Source organism: Tachyglossus aculeatus, chromosome 7 (genome assembly GCF_015852505.1).
Source record: "Tachyglossus aculeatus isolate mTacAcu1 chromosome 7, mTacAcu1.pri, whole genome shotgun sequence".
NCBI classification, from domain to species: Eukaryota; Metazoa; Chordata; class Mammalia; order Monotremata; family Tachyglossidae; genus Tachyglossus; species Tachyglossus aculeatus.
In genome coordinates, this window is record NC_052072.1 from 58,509,770 (window position 1) to 58,534,224 (window position 24,455).

The 24,455-nt window shown below is 44.5% G+C and overlaps 1 protein-coding gene across 7 annotated transcripts in view; it reads left to right on the top strand.

The window, feature by feature from the left end:
- FN1 (fibronectin 1) overlaps positions 1-24,455 on the top strand; it is an 87,508-nt gene that overhangs the window by 51,797 nt on the left and 11,256 nt on the right. Inside the window, exons 24-40 of one of the 7 annotated variants that reach the window (XM_038749084.1) lie at positions 1,387-1,578; positions 2,933-3,205; positions 4,296-4,478; positions 6,105-6,194; positions 7,792-8,061; positions 10,669-10,785; positions 11,560-11,724; positions 12,473-12,628; positions 13,247-13,360; positions 14,783-15,052; positions 16,692-16,879; positions 17,362-17,449; positions 17,691-17,867; positions 20,520-20,609; positions 21,057-21,236; positions 22,959-23,048; positions 23,982-24,418. In XM_038749084.1, coding sequence (XP_038605012.1) covers positions 1,387-1,578; positions 2,933-3,205; positions 4,296-4,478; positions 6,105-6,194; positions 7,792-8,061; positions 10,669-10,785; positions 11,560-11,724; positions 12,473-12,628; positions 13,247-13,360; positions 14,783-15,052; positions 16,692-16,879; positions 17,362-17,449; positions 17,691-17,867; positions 20,520-20,609; positions 21,057-21,236; positions 22,959-23,048; positions 23,982-24,418 — 3,080 coding nt within the window. The remainder of the gene's footprint in view (positions 1-1,386; positions 1,579-2,932; positions 3,206-4,295; positions 4,479-6,104; positions 6,195-7,791; positions 8,062-10,668; positions 10,786-11,559; positions 11,725-12,472; positions 12,629-13,246; positions 13,361-14,782; positions 15,053-16,691; positions 16,880-17,361; positions 17,450-17,690; positions 17,868-20,519; positions 20,610-21,056; positions 21,237-22,958; positions 23,049-23,981; positions 24,419-24,455) is intronic. The other 6 variants (XM_038749085.1, XM_038749086.1, XM_038749079.1 and 3 more) reach the window with 6 other exon arrangements.

Consider the following 24,455-nt stretch of genomic DNA (forward strand, 5'->3'; position numbering starts at 1 on the left):
ACTGGTGTAAGAACTCTTTACTTATCTCTGAAAATTTACTCTAGGAAATACCTAAGGATGATGTTTCCAAGAAGTTCCTATGGGAATTAGATCAAAAGAACCTGTTTTTAAAAATGCATGAAAACATCCTGCCCCACTAAAGTGTCTTTTCAACATATTTTGAGACCCCAGTATAATGTCTCAGGGGAAGAGATGTAGTTTTTCTTCTAAGATAAATGAAACAAAAGGAAAAAATCAATCTCATCCATGTTTTCTTTCATTTTTATTTCCTTTCTAATATTGCAACTAGCCTTATGCCTCTATGTATGATGGCATCATTAATTTGAATTCTGAAATATGTAAAACGACCAACAACAGAAGCAATGATCATGAGAAAGGGATGAAATTCGGAAGAGTTTTATACTAACATCTTCAAATGACCAGAAACTGATTTTTTTTCAAACATAAATTGAAATATAAAAGTACTACACATGATCATTTGGAAAATAAAAGAATGTTTAGCCAGACTAAGACATCCAACAAATGTAGTTAGTTCATTATTAGGGAAATATGAAAGCCAGGAAAAGAGAGAGTTCTAGAGAGAGTCGCTTAAAGCCCTAATTTCTGTATTTCCTGAACGTTTGTTATGCCTGTTTTGCTAGGTTTCCCATCGGCAAAGTTAAGTGTAAGAGAAGAACAGTTATCTGATTAATTTGGCCAGTGTAAATGGCCATTCTGGAAAACTCAGAGCAAAGAACATAATTCCTCCCTTCTGTCCCTAACCCAGTTCTCTGGACCTTTAGCTCAGTGCTCTACATCACTTTGGCCTATGGAGATACAGCTCTGTGCTGTCCAGTTTTAACAGGCTAAAGATTCTCTCCCTTGAATCTGTGCCTGACCTGGTTATCTTGAGTTTATCTCAGCTCTTAGTACAGTGTGCTTTGGCACACAATAAGCACTCAACAAATATTATTATTTAACCACGTGTACTTGTCTTACTTCTTCCTCACTGAAGATTTCCCCTCGATTCACAATTCCTCGAATTTTGGTACTATTAGCTTTTCTATACCTTAATATTTCCAGAAATAAGTTCTGTGTTCCAAGTTGTAGCCCTTATTTCTCATTTTCATTTTTCTCATCACTCCAGCTTTTTTATATTCAGACCTGCCTTTTAAGTTGGCAAGAGGCCTGCAAAGAAGACCTGCAGCTCTTAAAACAGTATTTGGCACATAGTAAGCACTTAATAAATGCCATCATTATTATAAAAAAAGGCATAAATTGGGATTCTAATAGGGGTGAAAATTCGACACACTACAGGGTTTATTTGCTAACTCGTCCCAATATGATTCTTGGTTCTCCTACTCTCTTCTAATGACAAGTTGCTCTGTCTGTTATGGGCTTTTTCAGGTATCACAGGGTACAGAGTTACCACCACCCCCACCAATGGCCAGCAGGGTTTAGCGCTAGAGGAAGTGGTCCATGCCGATCAGAGTTCCTGCACTTTTGAAAATCTGAGTCCGGGGCTGGAATACAATGTCAGTGTTTATGCTGTCAAAGGCGACAAGGAAAGTGTCCCTGTCTTTGACACCATCACCCCAGGTAAGGAAACGATGGGCTGGGGTGGGAAGGGCATTCCAATAACATGGAGAATTTCAGCATTAATCTCGAGGCGCCTGAGTGTATGCTTGAGTGTGGTATATTTCTAGTTACGTTCAGGATCGATTTTTTTCCCCTGGAAGATCACGCAGTAACACGGATGATTTGGTTCAAACGCTTGCTGTTAACACTGCTTTAAATGTCTGTCCTTCACTGGGATGCCTTTTCCTCCTATGGGTACCCGATGCAGTGGCACAATTGCAGTGCATAATAGCACTAACCCTGAATAGTTCTGTAAGGGCCAGTTGTACTAAAATGTGGTCATTTGTGTACATTCACTGCTGACTAAAAGTAATATGATGAATGCATTCTAGAGCAACTATTAGACCTGTCTGTAAAGTACTTTCTGCTTAATTTCATAACTGAGCATTGAAACTCTGCTTAAAGATGAAAAATCAATCTCATTTTGCGGTTTCATTATCCATGTTTTGTTTTCTAACAGAAGGCAAATGTGAAGGACTAAGGTTGATATCCAGCAAGTGTACACTAGCCTCCTTCCTTCTGTATTCTTCTCTTTTGTATTGTACTTTCCCAGGCACTTAGTACAGTGCTCTGCATATAGTCAGCACTCAATAAATACCATTGATTGATTGACTAGTGAAATGTGAAGCGTACTTAAATTGTAATTTGCAGAGGGAGAGATTTCTGGAGTTGTTATCTACTCAAAAGCATTGAATAGTTACATTCTGACTGTTAAAATGAATTCTAAACAAGTAGCTTGACTGTGAAACTAAACAGAATACTAGTGATGACCAAGAGCTAAGCCTCTCTGGCCACTTTTGTCTGCTTTCAAAACATCTGTGAATACAGCAGGTACTACATACATGACGGTGCTGAGTTCTCTTCATGGGGAAACTCATCCTCCTCGGGAAACTCTATATTAAATAGGTGTCTGTCCCTCTATTTAACTATGTCCTAGAGATATAAGGTTGGGAATCTGGAAAGAGTTTCGAAGGCTTTTATTTAATTTTATGACCCTGCGTACAGTAGTGAGCTCTTCAAGGTCAAAGAAATCCCAAGGGTAGGTCATAGCCTCCTACGATCCAGAAAGAAACCAGATGGCTTCTAGATCTGGAATTTGTTTTCAAATCACCAACTGAAAAAGAGTTCGTAGAAACCAAATGGCTTTATATCTGGGAATCGTTTTCAAAGCACCGACTGAAAAAGAGTGCATAAAAATGATTATTACCTTTACATCCTATCAGTTTTATGATTTGGGATTTGATGATGAACACTGCTTTATTTTTCTCCTTCTGCTTCCATTTTCCTCTGTCCCTTTTGCTTTTTAACCCAATAGAGGTGCCCCAACTCACTGACCTAAGCTTTGTTGATATAACCGATTCGAGCATCGGCCTGAGGTGGACCCCACTAAACTCCTCCTCCATCATTGGGTACCGCATCACAGTAGTTGCGGCAGGAGAAAGTAGCCCTATTTTTGAAGATTTTGTGGACTCCTCAGTAGGATACTACACAGTGACAGGGCTGGAGCCAGGCATTGACTATGACATCAGCGTAATTACTCTCATTAATGGCGGAGAGAGTGCACCTACCACTCTGACACAACAAACGGGTGAATTTCGAAAACGGGTGTTTAAGACATGGATGTGTTACATGCTGTCACTAGCTATTTGGGATCGAAAGGCTGATTCAGCAGCAAAGCAAGCCGTTTGCTGTAGCTGGAGGTGGACAGGGTGGGTGGTGAGGGAAGATGAATCAGCTAGAAAGGAACGTGCCCTCAAAAGCACTTGCAGTTTAAACTGCAAATGAAATGCAGAAAAAAGTGGACCAATCATTGCCCTAACAATTCATTTGGGCAGCCTGCATTTTAGCTCCTTTTACTTATTCATCCTGTGGGATTGTGAGACCAGTCCAAATAAGAAACTTAAACGGGCATCAACTCACTTGTCTTTTTTACTGGTATATTTCCTTCCTGTGATAATACAAAATATTTGACTCTCACCATGAGTTAGAGGGCCTATTACTACTGTAGTAATGCTTTTTTTTCGAAAGAGAGAGGGACTGGTGGAGATCATTTAAATCTTCAAGACAATTCCGATCACAGGCTAGTGACAAGCATGTTACACTTACAAGGGTTCTCTGCTGTGCATGGTAAGAAGATGAGCTGAGAACCATTTTGCATGACACCTTTCTACTTTTGGATAGTGCTCCTGCTCTGCGAAAGTGTAAACCATGCCAGTAGTTGTAGAGGTGGGGTAAAGAGGAAATATAGGATATTCTCTCTCTCTCTCTCTCTGCCTGTGTGCATGTGTGCGGTTTAGAATATATTAATGTTTCTTTTTGCTGTGTGGCCACTTAAGCCTCCCTTAGCCTTGAGTTGAACATGGTCTCCTGTGGCATTGCCAACGTACCTGAAACTGGCTACCTGTTTACAAAAGAAGTTGCAAATAATGTTTTAAATCTGGAAGACGGCTGAAAGGTTAAAGGAGCCTAACAGTAATATGTGTATTTTAACTACTGGTGGCTGAACACGTCGTAGATTAGTATATTAAATAGATTAGAAGTCTACTTGCATGAGTCTTGATTCTCAGTATTCCTTTATGCATGGATTTGATTGGATTTTTTTTTTTTTTTACTTTTCTGTAAATCCGTGTCAGTCACAATGTTCCCAGAGTAACTTTATTCTTCTTTCTGGGACTCAGCCGTCCCATCCCCAACGGACCTCAGGTTCACCAATGTTGGTCCTGACACCATGCGTGTGACTTGGACTCCACCTTCGTCCATTGAACTGACCAGCTACTTGGTGCGCTATTCGCCTGTGAAAAATGAGGAAGATGTGGCTGAGTTGACCATTTCCCCTTCAGACAACGTGGTGGTTTTAACACGTAAGCAAATCAGTCGTCCCAAGGAGCGACTTTACAAGCAATTCCTGACTTTGAGTGGATGGAGGGTGAAATGGGAGAATCTTATTGAAAGAACAAGACATTGATTAGAGAAACTGAATTCCAAGGGAAATGCAACTCAGATGAATTGAGATTAAAAACCATGCAGTGCGAAGTGGAAATCCTAGGGAGATTCTGGACCCCTTCTCTGATACACCCACCCAGGCTCACTTCGCATCTGGGGAATTCAGTGTAGCTTAGAGGAGATCAACCTGTGTCAGCGAATCCATTGTATTTCTTTTAGAAGAAACTGGGTGGTGATGGTAATGTTTTTAAAATTCAGTAAAAGAATACCTATTTTAGGGGGATGTGGTAACTAACTTGAGTTGTTGCAATGACTGAGTTATGATTTAGATTTAATCCTTTCATGGAAATCTGGTCAGAAAGCCATGAACTGTTGCATCGGAAACCTGGAGTCCAGACAATGTCATGTCTTTCCAGCCTGGGCGCCGAGTTCTGAGTTGTTTCATTTGCTATAAAAATAAAGATAGTCCTGACCTTTTTAGATGGTTTTTGTGAGCCCCTTCTAAATGCATTTTTTGGGTTCTAATCCTGGCTCCTCCACTTGTCTGCCATGTGATCTTGGACAAGTCACTTCACTTCTCTGTGTCTGTTACCTCATCTGTAAAATGGGGATTAAAACTGTGAGCCCCACATGGGACAACCTGATAACTTTGTATCTATCCCAGCGCTTAGAACAGTGCTTGGCGCATAGTAAGCGCTTAACAAATGCTATCATTATTATTATTATTGTTATTCTCTGTGCCTCTTACCTCATCTGTAAAATGGGGATTGAGACTATGAGCCCCATGTGGGACAAAGACTGTGTCCGGCCTGATTTGCTTGTATCCACCCCAGCGCTTACTACAGTGCCTGGCACATAGTAAGCGCTTAACAAATACCATCATTATTATTATTATTATTAACAAATGCCAGAATTATTATTATAAATGACAAGAGAACTTTATAAAATAAAGGTACAAAATATCAGCTACTAGAGAGCAAAAATGTCACCAACTCTACCAAGGTATTTAAAGTTGATTCCAGATGAAAGGCAAGTTAAATAGGAACAAATTATACGTGCTAAGTAAACTGCTCTATTTCCCCTTCCTCAGCACCTGGATGGGGATGGAGAAGAGACAAAATGTGTGCCCCAGGTGACTGGGAGAGGAGGATGCTGGGTAGTCTCCCTGGCCTTTGTTTTCTGTCCATTCAGGCTGATTCAGTAAAGGAAATCCCCTGTCCACTACAAAACAAGCCCACGCTCTCTCCTTAGCAACACTGAATGGTCATATAGCTGTTGGATTACAGAACCATCTCAGCTGAGCTCCTGGCAGGACCTCTCAAATCTCTGCTTAGAGGGAGAGACTCCTTCCCTCTTCAGATACATATAAAAGAATTCCTTAATCTGTCTCCTCCACCCGCTTCCCTCCCTCTTTTCCCTAACCCACATGTACAGGGAAGGATTAGGACTACAGAACTGACAGTTCATCCATTGAAATGCTATAGGTTTTCTGTTCATCTTGTTTCTCAGCTTTCAACTCATTCAGACCCTGTTTGCTTCCTCAGATCTCCTGCCTGGAACTGAATATTTAGTAAATGTCTACAGTGTGTATGAGCAACATACCAGTGCCCCTCTTAGAGGAAGACAGAAGACAGGTAGGTGTCACTGGTCTTAATCTTATTTCCTTTGTTAATTTATTTATTGGTTTCTCATCTAACTGAGAAGTAGTATGGCCTTATATGGTAAGAGCTTTGAACAGGGAGACAGGATACCTGGGTTTTATTCCTGGCTCCACCACTTTCCTTCCATATGACTTTGGGCAAATTACATCACTTTTTTGTGCTTCAGATCCCTCAACTGTAGACTGGGGATTAAATGCCTGTTCTCTTCACCCCCCCACTTAGATTGTGAGCCACTTGTGGGACAGAGACTGAGTCTGATCTGATTGTATCTAGACTGACATAGTAAGTGACATGATTATTATCTAGCTGCCAGCTTGCCAGTTTTAGAAACAAATGTTTTTAGAAAGGAACAAAACAACAATCTATTTCCCTATGAATGATTCTCTATGGAACAGCTGCTGGGTCCCATCTGTCATAATGTCATAGGGCTAGTCAAGGCCATTATCCTAATCTGGATCATTCCCTTGCTCCCAGAACTCCTGACAATTAGTTGTCTGGGGATAAGGGATCTACATTCCATCATTCAGCTAATGACAGAGAAGTAGGGCAAAGATAAAATTGATTCTCAGGGCTTTCCCCCTCTAAACTACTATATGTGGAGAAGCAGCATGGCTCAGTGGAAAGAGCACGGGCTTTGGAGCCAGAGGTCAGGGGTTTGAATCCCGCCTCCACCACATGTCCGCTATGTGACCTTGGGCAAGTCACTTAATTTCTCTGAGCCTCAGTTACCTCATCTGTAAAATGGGGATTGACTGTGAGCCCCACGTGGGACAACTTAATCACCTTGTATCCTCCCCAGCGCTTAGAACAGTGCTTTGCACATAGTAAGCGCTTAACAAATGCCATTATTATTATTATTATTATTATTATTATTATCTCAGGGAGAGTTTTAGGGAAAACAAGATAGGAGCAATGCAGCCTAGTGGAAAGAACACAGGGCCGGGACTAAGAAAACCTGGGTTCTAATCCCGAATCTGCTACTTGGCTCCTGTGTGACCTTGGGCAAATCATGTAACTTCATTTCCTCATCCTTAAATGGGGGGTGAAATATCTGTTCTCCCTAAACTGTAAGCCCCATGTTGGGCAGGGACTGCACCCGACCTGGTTATCTCAAATCTACCACAGTCCTTAGCACATTGCAATCACTTAACAGATATCACAATTATTATTATTGATTAAGCTCCTCTCAGTCTTCTCTTTTCCTACCTAAAAAACCCTTGATCTCTGTGGCTCTGTTGCTCTCATCCACAGGAACTTCTCAAGAAGAAGTTCCTTATGAGCTACTCTGTCAAATATAAAACTTTTCTTTCCCCATGGTTTGGGTTGATTAATGTTGTCCTGTGGCTAGTGTAGAGCCTGGAGTCCTTCTTCAATTCCAGGTGATGTACTGTGAACAGTGAACAATATTTTCAGCTTTGTGGTACAGAGCATTGATTACAGTCCCTAACTGTATTTTTATAATCATTATTTTGACCCTCCCCCCTCCCCCAAACCCTCATTGTCCTCATTTTTTCCTATTTTTAAACCATCCTTAAGATTTGCTTTCTCCTTGGGGTGTCGGGGGAAACAGGCCTCGATTCCCCAACTGGTATCGACTTTTCGGACATAACCGCCAACTCTTTCACCGTCCACTGGGTCCCTCCCCGGGCCACCATCACCGGCTACAGGATCCGCCACTACCCTGAGCATACTGGGGGCCGGCCAAAGGAAGATCGAGTGCCTCCGTCCCGAAACTCCATCACCCTCACCAACCTGATCCCAGGGAAAGAGTATGTGGTGAGCATCACCGCTCTCAACAGCCGAGAGGAAAGCTCTCCCTTGGTTGGCCAGCAGGCAACAGGTCAGTTCAATCAGTAATTTTTAATAAGTGTTTATTGTGTGCAGCGCACTGTACTGAGTGCTTGGGAGAGTACAACATAGGAGTTGGCAGATGCATTCCCTGGTACAGCGAGCTTACAGTCTAGTACTGGCTTTGAGCGTGGCTCAGTGGAAAGAGCACAGGCTTTGGAGTCTGAGGTCATGGGTTCAACCCCCCGCCCTGCCACTTGTCAGCTGTGTGACTTTGGGCAAGTCACTAAACTTCTCTGTGCCTCAGTTACCTCATCTGTAAAATGGGGATTAAGACTGTGAGCCCCCTGTGGGATAACCTGATCACCTTGTAACCTCCCCAGTGCTTAGAACAGTGCTTGGCACATAGTAAGCACTTAATAAAATGCCATCATCAGTATTATTATATGAGGGTTTCTGCTCTGTATAGGGTCTGCTGTGTTTTCTGGCATGTGACAGTGGGATGGTTCTAGCAAGTGACATCTATGACCTCTTCCCCTCCCCACCCAGCCAAGATTACTCTTGGCTGAGTGGTTCCTTGGGGGGATTTTAGTGTCGGAGTGTCTGAATTGTTCTCTTGTTGAGAGTGGGGGTGGTTGGTACAAGTCAAGCTGGAGGGAAACCCTCAAGGGCCTAGTAGGGGTAACTAGAGAGCAGTGCAGACAAGCAAGCAGGAAGGTGTCTGCAATTCTATCTGACCTCCCTCGCACAGTAGCTTCAAAGCCAGCATTGGGATTGGATTTCCAGGTTCTAGAGCTCCACCAGGCCTCCGAAATTGAGTGTAGCACCAGGATTCAACTAACGAGTTCCAGTGGTGACTTGACAACTACCTCTTGCTGGCCCTCTCTACGATGATGTGTAGCCCTGTCCCCCTGCTCTTCCTCCCCTTCCTCTTCCTTCTCCTCAGCATTTATCGAACACCTTTTTTCTGCGGAGCGCAGTACTGGTTGCTGGGAAGTAAAGTAAAAAATTAGGTCCTTGCCCTCATGGAGCATACAATAAAAGAAAAGCAGTGGGGCCACTAATAGAGCACAGGACTGGGAGTCTGAAAGACCTGGGTTCTAATATTGGCTCTGCCAATATTGGGTCACTGTGTCCAGCCCAATTTGCTTGGGTCCACCCCAGCTCTTAGAACAGTGTGGGGCATATAGTAAGCACTTAACGAATACCTCAATTAGTATTATTATTATTATTATTAATTCCCCAGGGAAACCCTCTCTTTTAGTAAGTGGACACTTTTGACCAACTGGCACCTCCTTTCTCCCAGAACGCAGGTTTCCAAGGAATCTAAGTGAAACATTACCTGACAACCCCAATGATGGTTTGCCAAATAGATGCTTAGAGAGAAAGTGGAAAAAAAACCCCTAAAAACTCTCCAAGCGCTTTCTAAAAATGTCATTTCAATATCTGAAAATCTTCTAATCTGATAAAGAATGGATTTTCATCAGTATTTGAGTACGTACTGTAGACTAAGCACTTAGTAGATGTGATCACTGTCTTCAAAGAGCTTAGTCAAGCAGAGGAGACAGACACTAAAGTAAATTATGAGAAAGGGGAGGAAGGAAAAGGGTATGTATACATGAGAGAGAGCTTAAGTAGTAAGGTATGTAAGATATGCAAAAGTCCTGTGGAAGGGTGGAAGTGCTTAAGTGCCCCAGAAGTCTAGAAGCAGCATGGCTCATTGGCAAGAGCCCAGGCTTGGGAGTCAGAGGTCATGGGTTCTAATCCCGGCTCTGCTTGTCAGCTGTGTGATTTTGGGCAAGTCACTTCGCTTCTCTGTGCCTCAGTGACCTCATCTGTAAAATGGGGATTAAGACTGTGAGCCCCACAGGGGACAACCTGATTACCTTATATCCTCCCCAGTGCTTAGAACAGTGCTTGACACATAGTAAGCACTTAATAAATACCATCATTATTATTATTGTTATTATAAGTCCTGGAGAGGTGACCATGGTGGTGGATATAAACAAGGGTCATTATGCTGTGATTATTATCTTTTAGACGATGTGAGTTCCTTTTCATTTTTAACAGACCTGGGTGATTTCAAACTTTTCAACTGCTCCTAGAGCATTTCCTCTTTTTCCTACAATAATGTTTGGCGCAATTCATATCGCCTTTTGGAATTTAATCAGGAAGATTCCTCACAAACTAAGCCTTGTGGTGTAGTGGAAAGAGCACAGGCCTGAGGCTCAGAAGACCTGAGTTCCGGTCTACCAGTTGCTTGCTGTGTGACCTTTGGCAAGTCACTTTTCTTCTCTGTGCCTCGGTTTCCTCAAGGGTAGAAAGGGGATTCCGTGCCTGTTTCCCCTTCCCACTGTGAGCCCCATGTGGGACGGGGACTATGTCCAACCTGATTAGCGAATACTTACCCCAGTGCTTAGAACAGTGCTCGATATTTGGTAAGCACTTAACAAATACAGCAATAATAATGATGATTATAATAATCATGATGATATTTAAAAAACTAGCACCTGCCAAGTCTCTTCCTCCTCTTCCTCTCCTCCTCAACATTTATTGCGGACTTACTGAGTGTAGAGGACTAGACTGGGTAACTGGTGTGTTGAGAGCAGAGACGGAAAAGTCTGTGGTATCTGAACCAATGGGTGTCTTTGCTCTCCAGTTTCTGATGTTCCAAGAGACCTGCAAATTATTGCCACCACTCCAACCAGTCTGCTGATTAACTGGGAGGCGCCTGCAGTGACAGTGAGGTACTATAGGATCACCTATGGAGAAACAGGTGAGTATTTTCAGAGGAAACCTTATTGGTCTACAAAGGAAACAAAGAAGCCCCTGTATATATTTGGCTCTTCAGCAGGCATCCTCCATGCTATTTTATTGTGACTGTTTGAAATGATGGGTCTAATTGCTCTTCCATATGTTTGCTGTGTGACCTTCGGCAAGTCACTTAACTTCTCTGTGCTTCAGTTACCTCATCTGTAAAACGGGGATAAGAATCTGAACCCCATATGGGATAGGGACTGTTTCCAACTTGATTAATTTGTGTCTACCCCAGTGCTCAGAACAGTGCTTGGCACATAGTAAGTGCTAGACAAGTAGATTATGATTATGATTATTATTAGTAATGGGATTTATTAAGCACTTACTATGTGCAGACCACAATACTCAACACTTCGGGGAATGCAGTACAACAGAGTTGGTAGACAAGTTCCCTGCCCGCAATAAATTTGCAGTCTGGAGGATGAACAAAACTCTTTAAACTAAACAAGCGAGGTGCTTTTTTGTGTGGGAGCCTCAAAATGTTTACTCACACTTTTGATCCTAGTAGTAGTAGTAGTAGTAGTAATGATTATTATTAATGATATTATTATTATTATTATTAATGATGAGTACCTTGAATTTAACACCCCCAGTGGGTACAGTGGACTGTACAAAGTGCAAGGGATGAACAAAACTACCAAGTGACACATTCCCTGCCCTGAAGGGGCTCACACTGTAATTGGATCAGTCCTTACAGGCTAGTCTAATCCTTTGTGCTCCCTTTTTCCTACAGGAGGAACTAGTCCCGTTCAGGAATTCACCGTGCCTGGTACAAAATCGACTGCTACCATCAGCGGTCTTAAGCCGGGGGCAGATTACACCATCACCGTGTACGCAGTTACAGGCCGTGGAGACAGCCCTGCTAGCAGCAAACCAGTTAGCATCACCTACCATACAGGTACACGCTATACCCATAAACCAGTGTTTTTTTTATCAATCAAAGGTACACGCTATACCCATCAACCAATTTTTTTTATCAATCAACTGTATCTTTTATCCATCGATAGTATTTATCAAATGCTTATGTGCAGAACACTGTTCTAAGCGCTTTGGGAGAGCACAGTACAATAGAATTGGTAAATACATTCTCTGCCCACAAGGAGTTCAGAATCTAAAGGGGAGACAGACTCTAAAATTGAAAGGGGAGGGAAAGAGGCAGAAAGGGGGTTAAAGGTTCTTTTTTTCATGATGCTCCTCCAAGTTTATTTCACTTCAGAATTGACCTAATCAATGTTTATTAAGTGTCACTGAGAGCAGAGCAACTCACTGGGCAGTTGGGAGAGTGCGGGAGAGTTTGTAGACACAATTCCCACCTGCAAGGAGGTTACAACCTATTGTATAGTCTCCTGAGTCTATTCACTCAAGAGCCAATGCCCAAAGCTTTGAACTTGTCAGTGGGTGAGGGTCAGTTTACTTATGAAGGCCAAAGAGACTGGATGATAAAGCTTGGCACAGAGTTTCCTTGTGGTTTGAAATGACCCACTTAACAGCGACCCAAGTTCAAAATCGTTGGTGTTTGACCCCCAACACAAGATACCCATACACACACGAAAATCATCTTCCCACCCAGAGCAGCCTGGGGAAAGGAAATGTGAAGCAAAGCTGAGTTCACAGGAATATCAGTGAAACCTCTTTTGTCTTCCTAGAACTTGATAAACCCTCCCAGATGCAGGTGACGGACGTTCAAGACAACAGCATCAGCGTCAGGTGGCTGCCTTCAAATTCCCCCGTGACTGGCTACAGAGTGACCGCCGTCCCCAAGAATGGCCATGGACCATCGAAAACCAAAACAGCTGGCCCAGGTAAGGCCCAAAGTATGCAGGATCGGTTAAGGGAACTGAAGAGAGATGAAACGAGTCGTGCTTATTCGAACAAAAGGACACCCACACATGTTGATGGGTCATGATTCTGGGCTCACAATCCTCTGAAGGTCTTGGGCGTCGTAAGTTGAGAAGCCCTGAAGGGCAGCATTAGCAACAGTCGATAGTGCTACAATTCTGTCATTTGGGGAATTTATAGTTTAGCCTGATTCTTCCAGGGTGGCGTCAGAACCAATACAGTTTTCCGAGATGCAAAATGGGCCATCCCTCCCTCGTTCTAGTGGCAGCTCGATATCCAGGACGGGAGCTTTATCAATTGACCAATCAATAGTATTCCCTGGGTGCTTACTGTGTGCAGAGCATTGCATTAAATGTTTGGGAAAGTACAATACACCTGAGTTGGTAGACATGATCCCTGCCCACAAGGAGCGTACAGTCTGCAGTCTAGAGAAAGGAAATCCTGGTCACTGTCATTTAATTTACTTTATTACCCCACTACCTATTTCTTCCACTTAGTTGTGTTGGAAAGTATGTGGACCAATGCTTTTTGAACGGTGTACTTGGATATTAAGTCTTATGTCAACTTTTTTTCTTCTGCAGATCAAACCGAAATGACCGTTGAGGGGTTACAGCCCACAGTGGAGTATGTGGTCAGCGTCTATGCCCAAAACCAAAATGGGGAAAGTGAGCCTCTGGTTCAGACTGCGGTGACGAGTATGTATTAGTCACCTACATTTGATGCCTCTATCTACCTCCCTAGGTGTGGATGTCATATGCTGTTCTTTTTGTTTGGAATTCGGAGAAATACCCACAAGCCCATCAGATGTGATACCTTCAGCTGAACCCTTGTTAGACATTTTCCTTCCTAGGTCTAGGCTCTGAATGCTATGGTGATGCTGTGAAACGACAGTACTCCGATGCCTTGCTTTTTCATCCTTTTGCTCCAATAGCTTCAGCAAAAATCTCATTTGGCTTTTGGGAATCTGTAAAATGTTTTGCTAAGCCCTTTTTCTATAACTGGATGGTGAAGTTGATTTACCGAATCCTCCCTCTATACGATATCAAGCTTTGCTGCCCCACCGTTGGTCCGGTAGAAAGGACCCGGTTCTGGGAATCGGGAGACCTGCTTTTCAGTCCCGGTTCTGAGTGTAACCAACTGGCATGGGTGAAGACCGCATATGCCCTTTGCAGTGTGCTGTGTCCCTGCCCGCCTCCACTCACTGCACTTTGTGCCCCAGCAGGCACATGACTGGCTGGGATGAGGGTGGCTGGGAGGTGCTGAGCAAGTCGCTGGTAGTGGAATCAATTCCTCAGTACTGGTTCTCAGTCCTGAAGTCTTAGGACTGGGCTCACCTACCTCAGCTGATGGCCGACTTCATCTTCATTAAGCATATAAACATTTATTGGTTTAACTTAGTCGAGGGGCTTGATTCAGGTATAGTGGGAGGAAAGGAAAAGGCCAATTTGAAGTGGGAGGCTTGTAAAAATTTCAAATTAAAAATCGTCTTGACATACTCCAGAATATAGAAAATGTAGGTGTGTAAGACTAACGTCACGTGGCAACAAAATTAAAATAAACCAAAACTCAGAATCCGAGCAGCAGCATGGTCTAGTGGATAGAGCCATATCCACAGGCGTGGGAGTCTCGGGGAGTCTAATCCCAGATCCACCAGTTGTCTGCTGTGTGATCTTGGGCAAGTCATTTCACGTCTCTGGGCTTCAGTTACCTCATCTGTAAAATGGGAACTAAGATTGTGAGACCAACGTGGGATATGGACTGCGTCCAACCTGATTGGCTTGTATCTACCTCAGAACTTAGTACCGTGCATGGCACATAGTAAGCACTTAACAAATACCATAAAAACAGTCTAAAATCCAAACTGTTGGAACATACAGGCCCTATTCTCGGCCTACGTTTTAGCAGTGCCTGGAGTGTCTTCATACACCTGTGAAACAAATCAACCGGTGATTATGTTCAGTGGCATTTAAGATCATGCGGCCAACACCGTGGTTTAATCGGATGTTGATTGACAAAAGAGATTGTGTTCTGCGACAACTGCTTTGCATGTAAAAAAAAAATGCTTATTTCACCTCTTGCTTTCTCCCATAATCTCTTCCCGTTAATTTGCCTAACAGACGTCGATCGCCCTAAAGGATTGGCATTCACTGATGTGGATGTCGATTCCATCAAAATTGCCTGGGAAAGCCCACAGGGGCAGGTGTCCAGGTACAGGGTGACGTACTCGAGCCCTGAGGATGGAATCCATGAGCTCTTCCCCGCCCCTGATGGTGAAGAAGACACGGCTGAGCTGCAGGGCCTCAGACCTGGTTCTGAGTACACAGTCAGTGTTGTGGCCGTACACGGTGATACGGAGAGCCAGCCCCTGACCGGAACCCAGTCCACAGGTATATTTTCAATGGACCACTCGGGTGGTCGTGGGGACGGGGGCTTTATGCCCTGTGGAGTGAAACAGGCTTCCGCGAGCAGTTGATACCCTCCTCGGGAGATGATTGCCGGCTGGAACGCCTCCCACTCGCAGAGGGGGTGTGGTATGGAAGGAGCTTCACTGAAGCAGCATGGCCTAATGAATTAAAAAGTACGGGCCCGGTAGCCAAAAGACCTGAGTTCCGATCCCGACTCCGCCGCTTGTCGGCCGTGTGACCGTGGGCGAGTTACTTAACTTCTCTGGGCCTCGGTTCCTCAACTGCAAAATGGCGGGGTGGGGGGGGACGGGGTTCAGTACCTGTTCTCCCTTCTCCTCGACGGTGAGCCCCGTGTGGGACGGTGACTGTATCTGGCCTGATTAAACTTGTATCTGCCCCTGCGCTTAGAACAGTGCTTTACACAAAGCGAGTGCTTATCTGCTATAAAAAAAAAGAGACTGTGGGCTCCAAGACCATTACCAGAGATAACATAAAAGAAACGGCTGAAGAGCATCACTAGCATATGAGGTCAAAAAGCTGAAAATGACCGCTGTTGGCTTTGCTTCATGTTTGACTAGATGCGGTATGTCCTTACCCATAACTGTGCTTTTCACTCAGCCTTTGCGAAGGGGAAGTAGTTTGGCCTCACACATGCATCCTCTAAAATCAGAACCACTCCCTGCAGCGTAAGTCCTGACGAAACACCGGTAAGCTATCAATCAATCAATCGGTGCTATTTATTGAGCACTTACCGTGTGCAGGGCACTCTATTAAGTGTTTGGGAGAGTATAGTAGAGTTACTATCTTCTCCTCTTTTGGATAGCCCCGGTGGAATCAAGAGACGTTGATTAAACTCAGGTGGCACAGAAAATGGGCACAATCAAAAGATATTCGGCAAGCTATTAAAATCGCACCTTATTTCAGACTAATCACCCTGTCCCGCTCTGCTGTGTGAATGAAGTATTACAGCTCCATGGAAAGTCACGTAACTCCATGGAAAGTCTTAGAGCCGATAGCCGGCAAAGATGCTCTCTGCGTAATTATGCTTCCCTCTCCTGCCTCTGCCATGTCAGCTTGGTACATTGTGCTGCACAATTAGTCGCTTCAGGTGGCGTCCCAGCAGTGGGTTCTAACAAAGAATACACAAGTCAGGCGGTGTCCGTCCGTATCTGTCGGAAGCCTAAAGCTATGAATTGTCCTAATTTGACGAGTGTTTGTCGCTTCAAAGTAACGAAGGGGGAGAATCAAACTGGCTTGTGTGGGAGAATGAGTGGGCGGGGGAGGCGGGGGCGGCGAAGGGCTTTTCCATGCTGATGAAAATAACTCAAGTCTGCCTCCTCAGAGTCATCCCTTGGTAAGTCTAAGCACGAGTGAAGAGACTAGAGAAATCCATAGTCTTTCTGAGGAGTCCTCTTCTTTCCTCACGTTGAGAAGTTTCTGGATTCCTCCTATTGGGGAGACTATCCGAGAATGACACGATTTCTCTCAAAGCCCCACTCAGACTCATCCCGTTAGCATCCCACCTCCTAAAATGCACGCTACTCTGCTGTGCCTCCCTGCCCCTCCCTGAGCCCCAGCCCCAGTGCCTGCAAGGTAATCTAACTCAACACCATCTTGACAGCCATCCCTTCACCAACAAACCTGAAGTTTGTTCAGGTGAACCCGACCAGCCTCACCGCCAAATGGGATGCCCCCAACGTGCAACTCACTGGTTACCGAGTGCGGGTGACTCCCAAGGAGAAAACGGGGCCCATGAAGGAAATCAATCTTTCTCCTGACAGCACTTCTGCCGTCGTGTCTGGACTAATGGTAATTCTTGCTTGCTTGTTTGGTTTTTTTCCCCCTTGGGGCCATGTTTAACGCACTACGGACTTCCTACACGAGGAAGTTGGAAACAGTATATAGGCTGAAAACGCCTCTCTCGGTTGCAGCCAAACACATCTGCCCCTAGAAACAACTTAATGACTACTCTGAGGCAGAGATCATTAACTCCTTTCAGTATGGGAAGCCTTCTGTTAACTTCATTTCAGTTTCAGGCTGGAGGTTTTGGCTCACCCGGGCTGAAAGTCGAAATAATTGCTTTGAAAGGATCCCTCGGTTTTTCAATAGAAATCGGTGCTGCTCTTATCTCTTGGGAGATTTCTTTGAAACTGAGATATTCGATCAGGATGTTGTCTTGGGATGATTTGATTTGCAGACCGTTGGTAGCACCAGAGAGTGACTTGCTTTTCTGTAAGTCCTCAGGATTCACGTGTTAAGGTTCCTCCTTTACGGCTTTCTTTTTCATCCAGGTGGCTACGAAGTACGAAGTCAGTATATATGCTCTTAAGGACACACTGACCAGCCAGCCGGCCCAGGGTGTAGTTACTACATTGGAAAGTAAGTAGTCCACCTGTATCGGATTAGGCAGGGGGCACCCTTAAGCTAAAGCATGGTAATTAAAGCATATAAAGTCCTTTATATCTTCAAAAGGAAAGCACAGTGTAATCACGTCATAGCATGCTTTTATTGTTGCCTCGTACTCTCCCAAGCGCTTGGTGCAGTGCTCTGCCCACGTAAGCACTCAATAAATACCACTGAATGAATGAAAGAATGAATTGTTGACTCCATTGTCCCATAGATGTCAGCCCCCCTCGCCGGGCCCGGGTGACGGATGCCACTGAGACGACCATCACCATCAACTGGCGGACCAAGACAGAGACTATCACGGGATTCCAGGTGGATGCCATCCCAGCGAATGGCCTGAATCCGATCCAGAGAACCATCCAGCCTGATGTCCGCAGCTACACCATCACTGGTAATCAATCAGCCAGTCAGTGGTATTTATTGAGCTCTTGCTTTGTGCAGAGCACTGTATTCAGTGCCTGAGAGAGCACAATACAGTAGAGTTGGTAGACACGATCCCTCCCTGGTGAGGTTAGATAGCTAGCTCTTGAGAGCTCATAGAAAGAGGAATTGAAGAGTCCACCCCCTTCCCAGTGGTCCCAATGTTCCAACATATTAGCGACCCTGTGACTTGCACTAAAGTGGCCTGGATTGAATTTAAATAAGGTCCCTATGTATGTTGCTCTTAATTTAATGAAGCAACTTCCCCTGCTTCAGCCCAAAAGAATGTAAGTAATTTCGGGCCTGTGGCTTTCTCAGTGCTGGGCCTTCCCTCATTCTGAATGCCAGAACTAACCTAGAACAATTGATCAATCGTATTTGTCCATCTCTTATTGTGTGCAGAGTGCTGTACTAAGCCCTTGGGAGAGTACAATGCAGCAGAGTTGGTAGACAGAGCACAGTGAAGAGATTCATTCATTCATTCAATCGTATTTATTGAGCCCTTACTGTGTGCAGAGCACTGTACTAAATGCTTGGGAAATACAAGTCAGCAACACATAGAGACGGTCCCTATGCAACAGCGGACTCACAGTCTAGAAGGGGGGGACAGACAACAAAACAAAACATATTAACAAAATGAAATAAATAGAATAAATATGTGCAAATAAAATAAATAAATAAATAGAGTAATAAATACATACAAACATATATACATATATACAGGTGCTGTGGGGAGGGGAAGGAGATAAGGTGGGGGGGATGGGGAGGGGGACTGGGGGAGAGGAAGGAGGGGGCTCAGTCTGGGTGGCTGCAGTATGTCATCTTGACGTACTCCAGAATACAGAAAATGATGAGATGATTTACTCAGGGCAAAACATGTGTTCCCTAGAGTTAGTCAGATAATTGTGGCAAAGGTGTGATACCCGATTTGCTTGTAAACACCCGATTTGCTTGTAAACACCCCAGCACTTAATACAGTGCCTGGCACATAGAAAGTGCTTAACAAACAGACTGTGAGCCTGCTGTTGTGTAGGGACTGTCTCTATATGTTGCCAACTTGTACTTCCCAAGCGCTTAGTACAGTGCTCTGCACACAGTAAGCGCTCAATAAATGTGATTGAATGAATATAATATAAATCGATATGTCTATATCTACATGTGTCTAAATGTATATATATTTGGCTTGACTGCTGTAGAAATTTCCACTTGGCTTGAGTTAAGATTTTAGGACTACCCTCCCTGTTGACCATAGGAGATGGAATTAACACATGAATAATGGTGCTGCACTTTAGAGGGCTTTATGGGTTAACTTGCAAAAAAATTCTGAAGCTATCACAGGCTTTTAACCATAATCGCTATGCACACAGTAAGCGCTCAATAAATATAATTGAATGAATGAATGCTACCATCCTTTGTCAACAAGTATTTCTCGAGTGTCTTCAGGATGCTTACCACCATAATAAGGCATATGAAATGCCCACAGGAATAGCAGTAAGGTAAAACCATTTATCAATGATAATAAAAATAATAGTGGTATTGGTTATGCACTTACTCTGTGCCAAACACTATACTAAGCACTGGGGTAGATAGAAGATAATGGGGTTCCACATGGGGCTCACAGTCTAAAGTAGGAAGGAGAACAAGTATTGAATCCCCATTTTGCAGATGAGGGAATTGAGACACAAAGAAGCTAAGTGACTTGCCCAAGGCCACACAGCAGATAAGTAGTGGAACTGGGATTTGAACTCAGGTCCTCCAACTCCCAGGTCCATGATCTGTCTGCTGGGCTTTGCTGGCAGTTTTAGATGGAAGAAATAAAAGGACACGCACTAATATACCCAAACAAAGGGGACTTGTCCTTCTGTTATTAATGTATTCATGTATATCAATATCCTTTTCCCCCTCTAGGCTGTGAGCTTATTGTGGGCAGGAAATGTATCTGTTTACTGTTACATTGTACTCTCCCAGGCACTTTGTACAGTGTTTTGCACACAGTAAGTGCTCAATAAATATGAATGAAGTTGCATGGATGGAGGGGGAGTGTATAAGTGTGTGTGTGTGTGTGCACCCACACATTTAAAAGTGGTCAAATTCTGTGACTCAGTTTAAACCCCCAAAAGGGAGGGCAGTGTTTCCAGCCCCTACTCCATTCCCTCCATCCCCCCGCTTGTCCCAACTCCTGCTCTTTCATCAATCCATCCCTCAAACTCTCCAGCCCTCATTGAAAGCCTCGAAAGCTCTTGCAAGGGTTTACCCCTTTCCTGAAAGTGAGGGAAAAATGTGGGTGACCTTTTCCAAGGATGAGGTGATGAAGTTCAAGTCATCAGTCATCTTTGGAGCGCTTACTGCATGCAGAGCACTGTACTAAGCATTTGAGAGAGTATAATATAGCAATAACCGGACACATTCCCTGAGGTTGCGGTCTAGAGGGGAGACAGACTGCTAGAAGAGCAATAGAGAGTGGGATTCCACGCTGCTGCTGGGGAGAGACAGGACTGAGACACACGGGAGCAAGAACAACAGCCCCCATGTGTCCACCCACTCACAGGATTGTATTCCCTGGATCTGGGTGGGAAGGGGACAGCGGGAGAACCAAGTACACCTGTTCTTCCTCCAATTTCAGGTTTACACCCAGGCACGGATTACAAAATCCACCTCTACTCTCTCAACGACAACGCCCGCAGCTCTCCGGTCGTCATCGACGCTTCCACCGGTAAGACGACTGACTGTCTGCTGTCAAACTGTCTTTATTCCAGTGCCCCATTCTGCGGCTCATCCTCTATCTCCCTAGTGTTTTCAGGAGAACCTTTTTTGGGGTGGGGGGATCAAGCCTCGGTCACATTCCCGAGAGTAATAATAGTAATAATTGCGGTATTTGTTAAGTCCTTACTGTGTGCCAAGCACTGTACTAAGCACTGGGGTAGATATAAGATAAGCCGATCCTTCATGGTCTAAGTAGGAGGGAGCACAGGTTTTGAATCCCCATTTTGCAAATGAGGGAACTGAGGCACAGAAAAGTGAAGCCCAAGGTCACAAAGCAGGTAAATTGTGGAGTTGGGATTAGAGCCCAGGATTTCTGACGGCCAGGCCCGCGCTCTTTCCACTAGGCCACACTTCTTCTCAGTGACTGACAACGCTTCCAAACTTCCATCTCTTTTAGCCATTGATGCTCCTTCCAACTTGCATTTCCTCACCACCACGAGCAATTCCTTGCTCCTGTCCTGGCAGCCACCGCGAGCCAAGATCACCGGCTACATCATCAAGTATGAGAAGCCCGGAAGCGTTCCTCGTGAGGTCGTTCCTCGGCCCCGCCCTGGTGTCACAGAGGCCACGATCACTGGTATTTCCATTTCCGGGTCTGGATTTTCCCACCTCACTCTAAGGGCCCTCCTCAAATATCACCAGGTACTACAAGGTGGTCTGGCCCAGCCTCCGATTATCTCCCTTCCAGGAGGAGGGAGGGAATAATAATTAATAATAGTAATAACCATGGCACTTGTTAAGCACTTACTATGAACCAAGCGCTGTTCTAAGCACTGGGGTAGATACAGATTAATCAGGTTGGACGCAGTCCTTGTCCCACGTGGGGCGCACACTTTAAATCACCATTATACAGATGAGGAAACTGAAGCATAGAGGTGTTAAGTGTCTTGCCCAAGGTCACATAGCAGACATGTGGCACAGCTGGGATTAGAAACCAGGATCTTGTGACTCCAGGCCCGTTCAGTTTGTCCACCTCAGTCCTAACAGAAATAAAACCCGTTAACAATTGCCTTCTTCCTACGAAACAGGTCATCTGTGGGAAATTTGATTCTCTTAAAGTATTGATTGAATCAGTCCCTACTGGTGCTATTTTCAAGCCAAAGTGTTTAACTGGGAGACGGTGCTTCAGTTATTGAGCAGAATCCATTTGTGCCCACCCAAGCCCCCTCTGGTGCCAACAGACGTCTTCATGAGTTGGTAGTGACATGTTGCTTGGAAGTAGGGATGATTGTGGTCCAGTAACTCTCTCAAGCACTTGTACTCTCCCAAGCACTAAGTACAGTGCTTTGCACCTAGTAAGCACTCAGTAATAACCATTGATTGACTGAGAAAGGTAGTGGAAGGAACAGTCAAAACTACCTGTCAGTTTGGCAGCCTGGACCTGGGCATGCCTGTTGGGAAACTTTTAGAGGGGAAGCATGTGGAGAGAGTACTAACTGTGGTCATTGTGGTATTTGTTAAGCGCTTACTAAGTTCCAGGCAATGTTGTACGTGCTGGAGTGGATACAAGCAAATAGGGTTGGACACAATCCCTGTCCCACGTAAGGCTCATGTTCTTAATCCCCATTTTACAGATGAGGTAACTGAGGCACAGAGAAGCTGTGACTTTCCCTAAGCCACACAGCAGTCAAGTGGCAAAGCTGGGACTAGAACCCAGATCTCTCTGACTTCCGGGCCCATGCTCTAACCAGTAGGCCACACTGCTTCTTGTGACCTAGGGAGGACATACACCTCTGAATCGTAATGCCAAGATTCTCCACCACCCCCCTGTGCTCTAGCACTACTGGGCTAGCATTAGAACTAGCAAATTGTTGCTGTTTGAATTATTGACATCTGGGCAGGAATCAACTCTTACATAATACTCTCCCAAGCACTTAGTACAGTGCTCTGCACACAGTAAGCACTCAAATATGTTTAATGAATTGATTTATGGTCCAACAAACCTGGTGAATTTGAGCAGTGATAATTAAGTGACTCCTGAGGAAACGTAGGCATCACCTGGTCTGTAAAGTCAAGTTTGATATTCTCCTCAACTGAGGGAGCAGGTGGGCACAAGAAACCTGAAATCAGCCTTTGCATTATTTGTGTGTCAGCTCGAGAGAACTGTGGATTCAAAGCTTGACCATTTGTTTATGGTGGGTAGGTGTCTTTATCGTACAGGACAAGATTTTAACATTCAATCGTATTTATTGAGCGCTTACTGTGTGCAGAGCACTGTACTAAGCGCTTAGTACAGGGTTGGGTTGGAGAGTGGAGAAGGAAAGAGAGCTGAAGCTTAACGCTCCTCTCCTCCGCCTAGGTCTGGAACCTGGAACTGAGTATACCATCTCTATCATCGCCCTGAAGAACAACCAGAAGAGTGAGCCACTGATTGGAAGGAGAAAGACAGGTGAAACGATGCTCCACTTCTGTTGAGCAAGTCTGCTCGTGGCTGACTAATGAGGTTTCATCTTTGCAGGATGAAAGATGGTGTCTCTATTCGCGGCATTTCTCACAGGATTTAATTTTTTGAGGGAATAATTTGTCTTTCAGTGGCTCTTATTATCCCGCACCATAAACATGTTTCTTTGCAGCTGGTGTTTGGTACGGGGCGGAGGTGTTCACTTTTTCGATAATGTAATTAAGCAACGCTGCTGAGCTAGAAGAGCTAGGAGATCTAATTCCTGCAAATCCACTAATGGATTTCGTGGCATTGAGCAAACAGAAAAGGGGAAAAAAAAGGAAATATCCATTTTGGTTCTCAAAGCATAGTCATGGAGAAGGTTTCACATTTCAATCTGGTTTAAGTGTCTTTCGTAAAAGAAAATGGTCCACTCGTGTTGTCCAGAGCACTTTCTCTATTATATGACCTTCTGAGCATCCTTATGGAGTTGGACAATTGGAAACAGCAAAAAGCTTCTGTGTGCAAAATGCCAGAGCTCTTCATTTGCACCACATCAGATGAATAGCCGGAGATTTCAACTCTTGAGGTTTTTTCAGTTGAAAAAGGACGATCTCAGTTCATCTTGATGAGGCTGCAATGACACTGTGCCCCGTCATTCAAGAGCCAGAAGGTTCTGTGGGCGCGCGGGCTTATAGCAGGGTCTAAGTGGAATGACGAATCCTAACCCTTGAATTTTTTTCTGAGCTCTAAAGGACCTCTGCAAAAAAAAATTTTTTTAAATCATGAGATTTTAAAAAAAGGGTTTGGCATAATCTGAATGTCGCTACCATGTGATTGTGTGATGAAACGATCGCGGCGCCTAATTAGAAACCGATTAGTGCTGCTGTTTCCGGGAGCTTAATGCGCTTTGCTTTTTGGGTCTAACCTCTCTTTGGCTAGACGAGATTCCCCAGCTGATAACCCTTCCGCATCCCAATCATCGAGGACCAGAGATCTTGGATGTACCCTCCACAAACGCTGGGTATGACAATGGAAACGGTATCCAACTACCGGGCACTACTGGTCATCAACCGAGTGTCGGGCAACAAATGATCTTTGAGGAACATGGCTTTAGGCGGACCACACCACCCACCACCGCCACACCTGTAAGGCGGAGGCCGTTCCCACCCAGCATAGATGAAGAGATTCAAATTGATAACTCCCATCGGGGGGATGTGGACCATCCTTCGTACCCTCGTGTTCTTGGCCTCAATCCAAATGCCTCTACAGGACAAGAAGCTCTCTCTCAGACAACCATCTCTTGGACCCCCTTCCAGGAAAGCTCTGAGTATATCATTTCATGTCAACCCGTTGGGACTGATGAGGAACCTTTACAGGTAACGCTATTTTAATAATAATAATAATAATAACAAT